The sequence below is a fragment of the Podarcis filfolensis genome, assembly GCF_964270895.1.
Source record: "Podarcis filfolensis genome assembly, chromosome: 13".
NCBI classification, from domain to species: Eukaryota; Metazoa; Chordata; class Lepidosauria; order Squamata; family Lacertidae; genus Podarcis; species Podarcis filfolensis.
The window spans coordinates 51,987,909-52,000,102 of record NC_139615.1 but is presented as its reverse complement, the minus strand read 5'-3'; the positions used below and the strand labels follow the sequence as shown (position 1 = coordinate 52,000,102).

General features: G+C 49.0%; 1 protein-coding gene across 3 annotated transcripts in view; it reads left to right on the top strand.

Moving 5' to 3' along the window:
* Positions 1–1,810, top strand: part of SPMIP7 (sperm microtubule inner protein 7) — a 29,954-nt gene extending 28,144 nt beyond the window's left edge. For 2 of the 3 annotated variants that reach the window (XM_083583928.1, XM_083583926.1), the window contains one exon: positions 611–1,201. In XM_083583928.1, the coding sequence (XP_083440054.1) occupies positions 611–734 (124 nt within the window). In that variant the 3' untranslated portion in view covers positions 735–1,201. Of the gene's footprint in view, positions 1–610; positions 1,202–1,703 lie in introns of those variants that run through there. The other variant, XM_083583927.1, reaches the window with a different exon arrangement.
* The last annotated feature ends 10,384 nt before the right edge of the window (positions 1,811–12,194 follow it).

The following is a 12,194-nucleotide window of genomic DNA, read 5'->3' as shown; positions in this document are numbered from 1 at the left end:
CACCTGGGGCAGAAAGAGCCATGCCACTGACCAAAAACATGGGTTGCCTCTGTTTATTTGCACGCATGACACAGCAGTGCAAGATCACACCAGGAGGAAGCAGCTCTTATGCCTCTGCAGGAGTGTGAGAGAGAGAAGGGGTCAGAGGGAATTACTGTGATTGCTCATTAAATTTCTATACGGCCCTTTGTCCAAAGATCACAGGGAGGTTTACCCTATACAGTGGTACCTCTGGTTACGAACGCTTCGGGTTACAAACTCCGCTAACCCAGAAGTAGCTGCTCCTGGTTGTGAACTTTGCCCCAGGATATGAAAGGAAATCGTGCACCGGAGGCGCTTGTGCAGCGGGAGGCCCCATTATCGAAAGCGCGCCTCAGGATAAGAACGGTTTCAGATTAAGAACAGAGTTCTGGAATGAATTAAGTTCGTAACCAGAGGTACCACTGTAACTATATAACATACTAACAAAGAAAAACAACAACCCCTTACAGTCTACAATTGTTTGGAATACAAGGAAGTTCTACCCACTGTTTCTTGGTGTCAGTAGTGATTGTGACCTTGAAATTCACATTCAGGTGAGAAAGATGCTTGTCTCCTCTTGTGATTGCAGTTACCTGGCTAAGCATGGGCAACCATCTGAATTTCCGCATCTGGGGCCTCTGTCACAGACCCTTGTACCCACTGAACCTCAAAATCCTTTCAATAAGAAGGAGAAAAAAAGAATTGAACTTTGAAAGAATATCTGTCTCTGACGGCACAACTCCAGGCTTCAAGAGATAATGGGAAACAAGCAAGGCTGTGGAATGAATGCCTTCTTCAAGAATGGTCAAGAAACAAAACTTCATAAGGGCATGCCTTCTGTATATTCCAAATGACCATTTCAAGCACACACCGATTAATGCATTTCTTTTTTAATGTACTTTCTCTCTTCGTATTCAATAACATTTCCTCATGCCCGGCTGCAGAGGCCACGCATGTCTGAGGTGCTTCGTGCTGTTCAGCCCACACCAATTGTGAGGCCGCTGGCATTGCTTCAACTGCTGGGGCATCAACAGGCCTGCCCAATATGCCACCCATCTGCTGCCAGGTGGGACTCCTGTGTGTGCCCTCAAATAATGTTAAACTGATCTTATACTGCAATCATTACTTTGGGTCCTGTGGAATGTTTTGATTGACTTAAATAAAGAGATATTTTTATGAATGTAGCCTAATGTGGAGCATTTTTGCCTTTACCATGTCTGCTCAACTAATTGTGCCTGAATTTAGCCTGCCAGCCCTGCAAGAGCCTGTTTCTTCAGCCTCCTTGGAGGAGGCTGGCCACAGTGCATGCAGGTGGAAAGCACTGGACTCGACAGGTCAGAACTTGTGCAGCAGTCTCTCTAGTCCGTACAAAACGGCATGCTTTGTTCCAGGAGCCACGTTTTTTGAAATGCTTCTCAGAAGGTCCCTAATCCTAGTTTTACAATCCCCTATTACTGCCGTCTTTTCCATATGTACGTTGAATTTATGAAAGTTTACCCATTCTCCACCTTGTTCCTTGTTATTACAATCGGAACAATTACAATGGGGAACCCCTCCAACACTTCAAAAGAATTAAGCTGAATTTGCACATTCACCATAGAATCTCACCCCACTTTAGGTCACTGTTGTTCTACATATGTGCTTTCATTTTCTTTCTCTCATTATTATCTCTGGTCCAGCAGGTTTTGTATGTTATAGATTACTGACGTGCAGCCCTGTGCCTGTATTTCAGTGGTGGTGACACACCAGGAGCAAGACCTTGGGGTTATAGCAGGTAACTGGATGAAGATGTTGACCAAGTGTGTGGCAGCTGTGAAAAAGGCAAATTCCTTTCTAGAGATCAGTAGGAAAGGAGTTGAAAATAAAACTGCCAATATCATAACGCTGCTATACAAATCTATGGTGCGGCTACATTTGGAGCACTGTGTACAGTTCTGGTCACCTCACCACAAAAAGGGTATTGAAAATTTGGAAAAGGTTCAGAAAAAGGCAACCGAAATGATCAGGGGAATGAAGCAAGTCCCCTGTAAAGAAAGGTTGCTGTGTTTAGGCCTTTTTTGTCTAGGGAAAAGGTGAGTAAGAGGGGACGTGACAGAGGTTTATACAGTGATGCATGGCAGGGAGAAAATGGACAAAAACAGTTTTTCTCCCTCCTAACACTAGAACTCCCTGGTGTCCAGTGAAGCAGAATGTTGGAAGCTTCAGGACAGGTCAAAGAAAAGACTTCTTTGTGCAGCACATAGTCCACCTGCAGACTCCCCAGGAGGCAGGGATAGCCACCAACTTAGATGGCTTTTAAAGATGATCAGACAAATTCACAGAGGAGGAGGAGACAGCTCTCAATGGCTCCTAGCCATAATGGTTATGCTCTACGTCTGCAGCTGGAGGCAGCAATACTTCTGGACACCCCTTACTGGAAACTGTAGGAGGGGAGAGTGGGGCTCATGTTCTGCTCCCTGGTTTCCCACAAGCATCTGGTTAGCCTCTATGGGAACAGAATGCTAGACTAGATGGATCATTGCTCTGATGCAGCAGGCTCTTCTTATGTTCAAAGAGAAAGGTGTTCATTAGATGGGGAAGAGGACTGTTATGTACTGAGTTGAATAGGATCCAAACTGCAGCAGTCTGATTGGTCCTAGAACAATAGGATCCAAAAGGCAGCAGTCTGATTGGTCCTAGAACAAGGCAGCAGTATGATTGGTTGGCAGGAACCACCCAATCATGCTCCAGATAGAAGTGAATCCACAACCTGATTGGCTTATAGTAGAATTCCGGAATTAGCCAATCATGTGCAGCCCATTGTGTAAATAATGTATATAAAGCAGATACCTTGAGGGGACTTTCATTCGTTCATTCCTCCTCACCACTATGAGCTGAATAACGAGCATGAAATCACTTTGCGACTCTGAGTATATTTCACTGGCGACGAAGGTGGGATCCCGCTGAGCTGACTGCCACACACAGCACCGCAGCACCGCCACCTGCCGCACCGCTGCCTCGCACCGTGTATCCAGGCTTCAGCTCCGGGACACAAGGAACTCAGAATGGCAACCGACAGCAGCTTCTCGCCGTTCAACCCAGCATCTGGAGACTGGGAAGCGTACGCCTCCTGTTTCACCTTCCTCCTAGAAGCCAAAGGGGTCACCGATGAAGAAGACGCCAAGAAGAGGGCAATATTCTTCAGCGTCTGCGGAGAGGAGACGTTTGAAATCGCCCGGGCTCTCCTTGCACCTGAAGACGTCGCTACTGTTCCATACAAAACAATAATGGAACAGCTGAAGCGGCACTTTTCGCCACAGCCCTCAGTGGTGGCTCGTCGAAATGCCTTCTACACAAAGCGGCAAGCCCCTGGGGAAACCATAACTGGGTTTGTGACCTCTCTCCGCCAAGCTGCCCGGTTCTGCAACTTCTCAGAGCTGGAGAACATGCTTTGTGACCGCCTCGTTGGTGGCCTGAAGGATGAGAAGCTGCAACGACGCCTCTACGCTAAGAAGAACCTAACGTTCCAGGTCGCTCTGGAGGAGGCCCTGGCAACGGAAGCTGCCGAAAGGTCGACGCAAGAGGCACGGCTGAGCCAGCCATCCCAACCGAGGGTCCACCACGAAGACCTCACCGACGACTCAGGATCCAACAGGGAGGAGGTGCACCGAGTACAGCAGCGCACTCAAGCAGCCCACATACCACAGCTGCCTCAACAAGAAGGAGGGAACTGCGCAAGCTGTGGAGAAAGTCACGAGAGGAGGACCTGCCGTTTCCGCAACGCAGAGTGCAGGCAGTGCAGAAAATTGGGACTCATCGCCTGGGTGTGTCGGGCTCGGCCCACCCGACGCCAGGCATCAGATGACCAATCCAAGAGCCCCAGGTCCCGGGGCCCAACACACCAAGGCAACTCGACGGAGCTCACGGACTTCCAGGTATACCAGTTGCCCCACCCCAACGTAGAGAAAATTTATGTAGAGGTACAGATAGAGGGGGCCCCATGCCGCATGGAGCTTGACACGGGTTCAACTCTATCCATAATCTCGGCAAGGACCTTAAGGAAACTGTGTCCTACTGGGGGTCCCAACTCAGGCCAGCCCCATTCACCCTCCGGGACTTCCAGAAACGTAAGGTCCCCACAATGGGGGTGGGGACCTTCAGGGTGCAATACCGAGGGCGGACGCGGCAACTGGACTTGCTTGTGGTCAAGGGCCCCTACATTAGCTTACTGGGATTGGCATGGTTTGGACCACTGGGGCTAGCTGTCACCGGGGTGAACCACACGAGCTTACAAGTGGACGTGGACGCCATATGCAAGGAATTTCCAGGGGTTTTCGATGGGAAATTGGGACAGTATACGGGCCCCCCCATTGCTCTACAGCTTGACCCCGCAGTACGACCGGTCAGGCTCAAGGCCCGCCGGGTCCCGTTCGCCCTGAAACCCCGTATAGACGAGGAATTGGACCGACTCGTGGAGCAAGGAGTGCTGGAGCCGGTGCCTAATGCCCCCTGGGAAACCCCAATCGTCACACCCATCAAGCCTAATGGTTCGATCCGCATCTGCGCAGACTACAAATGTACCATAAACAAGGCCCTCACGGCCCATGCATACCCAGTGCCAGTGGTCAGCCATGTCCTTGCCACCCTGGCTGGGTCGAAAATTTTTGGCAAGCTGGACTTGGCCCAAGCATATCAACAGCTGCCAGTAGATGAGGCCACAGCAGAGGCACAGACGATTGTGACGCACAGAGGAGCGTTCAGGGTAAAGCGGCTGCAATTCGGTGTCAGCGTGGCACCAGGCATATTCCAGAATCTAATGGACTCTCTCCTTAAAGGGATTCCTGGTGTCACCCCCTTCTTCGATGATGTGTTGATTGCCGGGCCCACACCAGAGGAGTTTGAGGACCGCCTCCGCACCGTTCTGCACTGTTTCCAGACGGCGGGTCTCAAGGTGAAGCGGGAAAAATGTCTACTAGGAGTGCCTCAGGTGGACTTTCTGGGATTTATGGTGGACGCAGAAGGGGTCCACCCAACTGGGGACAAGGTACGGGCCATTTGTGATGCCCCAGCGCCCAAGAACAAGACTGAACTTCAGGCCTTCTTGGGACTATTGAACTTTTACCATTCCTTCCTTCCCCACAAGGCGGCGGTAGCGGAGCCCCTACACAGACTCCTGGACAAGCGGGCCCCTTGGGTGTGGGGCCAGCGCCAGGAGGCCGCATTCCAGGCAGTCAAGGACTTGCTTGTCTCAAACTCGGTCTTGGCACACTTCGACGAGAGGCTGCCGGTGGGGCTAGCATGCGACGCCTCGCCCTATGGCATTGGCGCTGTCCTGGGACACCAACTCCTGGATGGAAGAGAGGTACCGGTGGCATACTTTTCCCAGACACTCAACGCAACCAAGCGGAACTACTCGCAAATCGACAAGGAGGGTCTGGCAATCGTGAAGGGAGTAAAAAAATTCCATGATTTCTTGTACGGGCGGCCCTTCACCGTGGTGACTGACCGCAAGCTGTTGCTTGGCTTGTTTGCCCCCGAAAAGCAGACCCCCCCAAGTGCTGTCTCCTCGCGTCCTCAGGTGGTCAATTTTCCTTGCCAGCTACCAGTATGCACTGATTCACCGCCCTGGGAAGGCGATGGGCCATGCGGACGCCCTCAGCAGGCTACCACTACCGGCAACAGGCCCCGACCCAGCACCTGCACAAGAGGTTATGAGCCTGGAGCTGCTTCCCGACCGCCCCATTCAGGCACAAGAAGTTGCACACCATTCCAAGAAAGATAGGGTCATCTCCCGGGTCCTGGACTGGGTGTGGAGGGGATGGCCCAGCAGCAGCCCCGGGCCAGAATTCGCCAGCTACACAACCCGCAAACATGAACTGTCAGCCCTCAAGGGGTGCCTGTTATGGGGAAGCAGGGTCGTTGTTCCCCAGCCCCTCTGCAAAAGGGTCCTCACAGCCCTACACGAGACACACCCAGGGGTAGTAAGAATGAAGGCCCTTGCCAGGAGTTATGTGTGGTGGCCGGGGATCGACGGAGAGATAGAGGCCTGGGTCAAACACTGCCAGGCCTGCCAAGAATCCCGCCCAGATCCCCCAAGGGCCCTAGTCCAGTCCTGGGAGTCCGCCCAAGCACCATGGTCACGCCTGCATGTGGACTTCGCTGGCCTCTTTCAGGGGAAAACATTCTTCATAGTGGTGGACTCCTACACCAAATGGCTGGAAGTCGCACTGGTACCGTCCACTTCTACGTCCGCAGCCATCCGGGTACTACGCAGGCTGTTTGCAACCCACGGGCTCCCTGACACTCTCGTCTCAGACAACGGGACTGCATTTACGTCAGGAGAATTCCAAACCTTCACAGCGCAGAACGCCATCCGCTACATCTGTTCAGCGCCATTCCACCCGGCCACCAATGGCCAAGCAGAACGCATGGTGCAGACCACCAAGGACACCCTTCGCCGCATGACGCAAGGGGATTGGGAGTACCGCCTTGCCACATTCCTTCTAGCACAGCACAGCACCCCCAGCTCAACGACTGGCCGGAGCCCCGCTGAACTACTAATGGGTCGGCGCCTTGCAATCAGATTGGACCGCCTTCACCCCGATAGAGCTCAGGATGAGGTAGTGGTGGGGGAAGGCAGGAACCCCCGGACCTTTGAGGCCCAGGACCCAGTGTACGCAAAGAATTTTGGGGCAGGCCCTGCATGGGTAACCGCCAGAGTCACCAGGGTCACTGGCCCCGTGTCGTACGAGGTGCTAACAGATGGGGGGCAATGCTGGCACCGCCACTGTGACCAGATACGGCGACGATTCCCGGGAGAAAACCAGGAGGAGGAGGACAGGTCAGAGGAGTCCCAAGGGAACAGTGAGGCAGTGGGGCCCATACAGCAGCAGGGGCAAGCAGGAGAGGCAGAATCAGTAAATACAGAGAGGACCCGTGAGGCCGAAAGGACACCGGAACCAGAACCACGACTGAGCGAGCCGGTTGCGCCAGACCGTACAGCCCCATCACAGCCAGCATCCTTGGAACACGAGCCAGAACCTGAACCCCGGACCAGGGAACACCCCAGGCCGCAACGCACACGTAGGCCGCCAGTGTACCTTGAGGACTATGAATGCGACCTCCCGGGCAGGGCTGGGACTTAGAGGGGAGGGGTGTTATGTACTGAGTTGAATAGGATCCAAACTGCAGCAGTTTGATTGGTCCTAGAACAATAGGATCCAAAAGGCAGCAGTCTGATTGGTCCTAGAACAATACAGCAGTATGATTGGTTGGCAGGAACCACCCAATCATGCTCCAGATACAAGTGAATCCACAACCTGATTGGCTTACAGTAGAATTCCGGAATTAGCCAATCATGTGCAGCCCATTGTGTAAATAATGTATATAAAGCAGATACTTTGAGGGGACATTCATTCATTCCTCCTCACCACTATGAGCTGAATAAAGAGCATGAAATCACTTTGCGACTCTGAGTATATTTCAAGGACAGGAATGAAAAAGCCTAAACAGAGTTCAGAGACTGATAATGGTACATCTATGCCAGAGACCTTAGTTAACATTAACATTACTTAAGTGAACAGGAAATGAGTTGACTTCCTGTGTGAAGTTAAAACTCTGAACAAACCAGCACTCCACAGAAGAAGTTACAGTTCTTCAAGCCCTCATCTCAAGCTGTTTATTTTGTTCACACAAAGGAAAAAGCTATACAACTTGTTGCTTGCAACAATAGCTTTATGAACTAACATGAATACTTTGAAAGTGAATGAGCCTGGAATGATTCAGTATCAATTAATTTGTGTGTGATACTTACACAATACTTAGCTTCAATTCCTAAGTGCACAGCACAAAATAATAGCTTGAAGGTGGGGTGAGAGCAAAGGTGGGCAGAGCAACCAATGTGAATTTTATCTTTGTACAGTTTCTACCTGTGTTGTCCCAACTCCTCTCTCTCCCCATCCAGGCAAGCAGGAATCCAAGTCGAAGGAGGACTCATTCCAGCCAGGCAAGCACAATCGAGGGCAGGGCAAAGCAGGTGGCTGGAAGCAGTGGAAAATGTGTCCCCCTCACCATAAGATGCCCAACAGAACAGCAGCCCTGGTCCTTTCGCTGCAACAGAAATTTTGAGGATTACTAGGGTGGGAGGAGGGATGTCGTATCTCTAACTAAAGAACAGCAGCAGAGGTGGCATGACTGGAAGCCAGGAAGCTTGAGCACCCAGGAATACCTTGCATCCCTCACTATAAGCTGTCTCCTGGTCCCTTTAGTGGTTGTAATTTTTTTACTGATAATTTTATGAAATAAATGAATAAACAAACAAGCAAAGGAGAGCAGCAAGCAGGGGATCATTTCAGGCTCCAAATGCCCTCCCTAGTCCACAGCCAGACACAAACCCACCCCATGTCGCCCAGCGAGTAGCTCTTTGCAGCACACCTAGATCTAACGGGCGCTCCAAGCAGGACTCTCAAGCAGAGCAAACAGCACAAGACTCATCCTCAAGTTTCTCAAGCAGGGAGAGAACAACCAAGGAACACCTGGGGGAGACCTGGCTTTCAAGTAGTCTATGTGAAAAAGGATCTTCAATAGTGTTGAAGCAGAAAAACATAGAATCATGGAGCTGGAAGGGACCCCGAGGGCCATCTTCCTAGTGCACCCCCCTGCAATGTAGGAAACTCAGCTAAAGCATCCATGACAGATGGCCATCCAAGCTCTGCTTAGAAACCTCCAAAGAAGGAGAGTCCACAACCTCGCAAGCGAGATCCATCTTCCATGTACTATAAAAAGTAAACTCATGTGACCCCAGTTATTTGACAGAGTGGGAAAGCTACAGATACAGTCCAAAAGGTGCACAGGGTGTTCTGTATATATGGGGGAATTTTAAAAAGCAAGTGGTCCTCACTGACCTGATGTAAAAAGATCTTGTCATCCGAAGGAGTCCTGGCTGCCTAGATAAAACATTATAGCCCCCCCCCTTACCTGGTAGTAAGGCCCACTGAACTCAGTGCGGCTTTCTTCTGAGTAGACAGTTATTTACTAGATGCAAGTCAGCAGCACCAGACGACCCTGTTTGGCTAGGTGCTGGGGTGGATTTCACCCCATGCCTTGCAGAGCCGGGCTGGCACTGCTGACGGGCCCTGGGCCCCTTGCAACATCCGGAGGCCCTGAGCCACTAGGCGCTGGGGTGGATTGCACCTTGCAGAGTCAGGCCCAGGCTGCCACCGGGCCCAGCACTGGGGGCAGCAACAAGCAGTTCTGGCTCGCCCAGCCCTACCCGTTGCCACCCCACCACCGCACTTAACCTGACCTGGGGGCTCTGGATTGCGGGCTCTACTGCTCAAAACGGGAGGCTCAGCGATCGCCCTCTCCTACCGGAAACAAACCAGGACTGCTTCAAGAAAACGCACATGGCAAAAAGAGCATTAGGCTCTGGTGAGCCCCCCCCCTTACCTGCTTGTGATTGGCAAGTAGTTAGCCAGCCAATCAGGATTTTTTAAAAATATGTTTTTCCCCCTTCTTTTCTCACTTTCCACTGTGGCCCCCCATTTACATATTTTTCATCTGTGGCCCCCATGGAATATTCTGGGGGGCCCGGGGGGCCATATGGCCCCCGGTTGGGGAACCCTGGGCTAGATGGCCCTTGGGGTCCCTTCCAACTCTACAATGCTAAGATTCTGTCCACTGTCTCCAGACCATGATTCCCCTGTGGTTTCCCCCACCCCATCCATAAGGAATGGTGCGTAGTGGGAAGGTGAGGAACAGTGACATGGGACATGTTGAACGAGATGTTAGCAGGAGATGTTCCTTAGAGCTTTTGCAGTGTGAGGCTACGTATGTTTAATCAGAAGAAAGTCCTATGAGGTCAGTGACATTTAAGTGTGCTTAGAAGTACAGCCTTAGTTCTGTTTGGTTTTTTAAAAGGTGGGGTACGGTCCGAAGGCCATGAGGCACCAGCCCTGGTGAAGCCCAGCAGACTTGGGCTGGAGATGAGCTGCGAACCTCATATCCTTGGGGATCTCGTCCACTTACCCTTGAATTCCATGGCGGAAGAAGGCAGAGAGATAAATGTAATAAATAATTAGCCCAGGGTAGCAGGGTTATTTTAAATTTTAGTTTGTGTGACATCTTCGTAACGAGCAGGTTCTTTCCCCTCATGCTCATTTTTAGCACAGGCTCACAAATATGTAATTTCAAGTACACCTCTCTGGGTTTGTTTGTTATTTTATTCCTAATGCTTCTCGTCTGCCACCCGGTAAAGGTCACAGAAATATTAATGTACTTCTGAAGCAAGAGGACCAAAAAGCTTAGCTTTCAATATAACTTAAGAGTGTGCTGATGCAAATTGCAAAAAATCAGTGGCCTGTATCTTCTCAGAGAATTATTTCATAATGAATATACCAAGTGAAAGAGAAATGTCTCTTGGATAAACAATACACAGAAACAAATGAATGGCTGAAAATGAGATGGCACAAGGAGGTGCTGGTTGCTGGTCCTGACATCATGAAAATGAATTTGGAGAAAACAATATCTTTAAAGAGGATAGGAAAGCATATATTAATCAATAAGTTTCAGTCTATTTCTTTTGAGTCTAGAATACTTTTTCTTCCTGAAAAAAGAAATGATCAGAAACAAAAACATGGTGAAAGAGGTAAAAGGGTTTGCAGAGAACTGTCCACTTCGGAACTGTTCCAGCATTAGCAGTTCAAGACCTGCTAGGAAGGCTTCATTTAAGTGGAGTATCTCAACAACGAGGTGCACACTTCAGCTGCAACAGGCAGGAATTTTCTGAAAAGCAACAGGAAATTTACTCCACACTCTGACAAAGTAATGAAGTTTACTGAGATTCATGGATATAAGAAGAACAGCCTCGGAGCTCTTGGTTTTTATCCTTATTATTTAATTTATTACTTTAACTTATTACCTAGCCTTTGCCAGAAGGTGCCAGGGTCACAACTATTTAAAATACAGTATTAAAAAACAGTTTAAAATAATAGTCTTAAAATATACATATCTCAAGTGTCAAATACCAAATTCAGTTGCAAAAATAAAAAAATTGTCTCCCATTTGCTTCTTCGCCACGTTTTCTAGTCATGTTCATCTAGCATATAACCTGGAGCTCAATTAATGTGATTTAAAAACAGCAACAAAAGCCTGTTTCTGCTTTGCGGTCATTTTCATATTTTTCGCTGACAGCCTTGCTTGTGGGACTATTAAACAATTTAACTAAGCAGTCACCCCAATCAAAGTGTTTTTTTCCAGCTAATTAACAGATCAGATATCAGTGAGAAAGCATATAATTATATTAGCTACAAACAGCTTAACACAGTAAATAAGCTGGTATTTACACGGCTGAAGTGCCAGTGCTCTGCGCAGGCTGCACATCCTCACCGCGGAGGCCTTGGAGGGTTTTCAATGCAAAACTGAAAACGATTAGAAGAAATAGAAGTACAGGACCCGCCCCCATCTAAAAAGTTAATTCAGACCGACACTCCTCCCTGGTGCTCCTCACATAACTACAGCTTCCTCAGGAGAGATAAGGAATGACTACTAAACAATTTTACAGCGGAATATAAAAAATCTCCCCAGAAGAAAGTCCCACTGAGTTCCATCTGGATTTACTCTCAGGTAGGGATGGAAGGATCTGAATATAAGTCACTCCCTTAAAATTCCACAGGCACTCTCACCCATTCTGTTTTACCATGTGTCTGTTTCAGCAGTGATATTGTAAAAGCCAGTTTTTGTGAGGTCGCGAAATTAAGCCGCACTTTAACTTTTCACAATCGGAATTTGGAAAAAAAGTGCAGCTTATATTCGGGCCAATACGATATAAACAACACAATGTCTTTTTTAATAACCAGCATTGCTTTCAAGAGGTATTTCCTCTAAAAGAAAACAGAGCTGTTAAATATTAAGTATATGCAGAATTTAACACGTGCCCCATTTAAACTCAGAAATAGTTATCAGAAAAGGATCACAAGTTTGTGCTTTTTCTATCTAAACTGGACTGAGATTAGTCTCTGCATTCATTTTAAAAGAAAAATGAGGTTCGAGCAGTTCAGGCTGCAAAAACAAGAAAGAAAACATTGGTAAATCCTTTTTAAAAAAGGGCACAAAACTGACAGAGACCAGTGAAGCTTCAGCTGATATGGAAAGTGACTGCTCAGATTGCATAACTGAATTAAATGGGACTGTGCTGC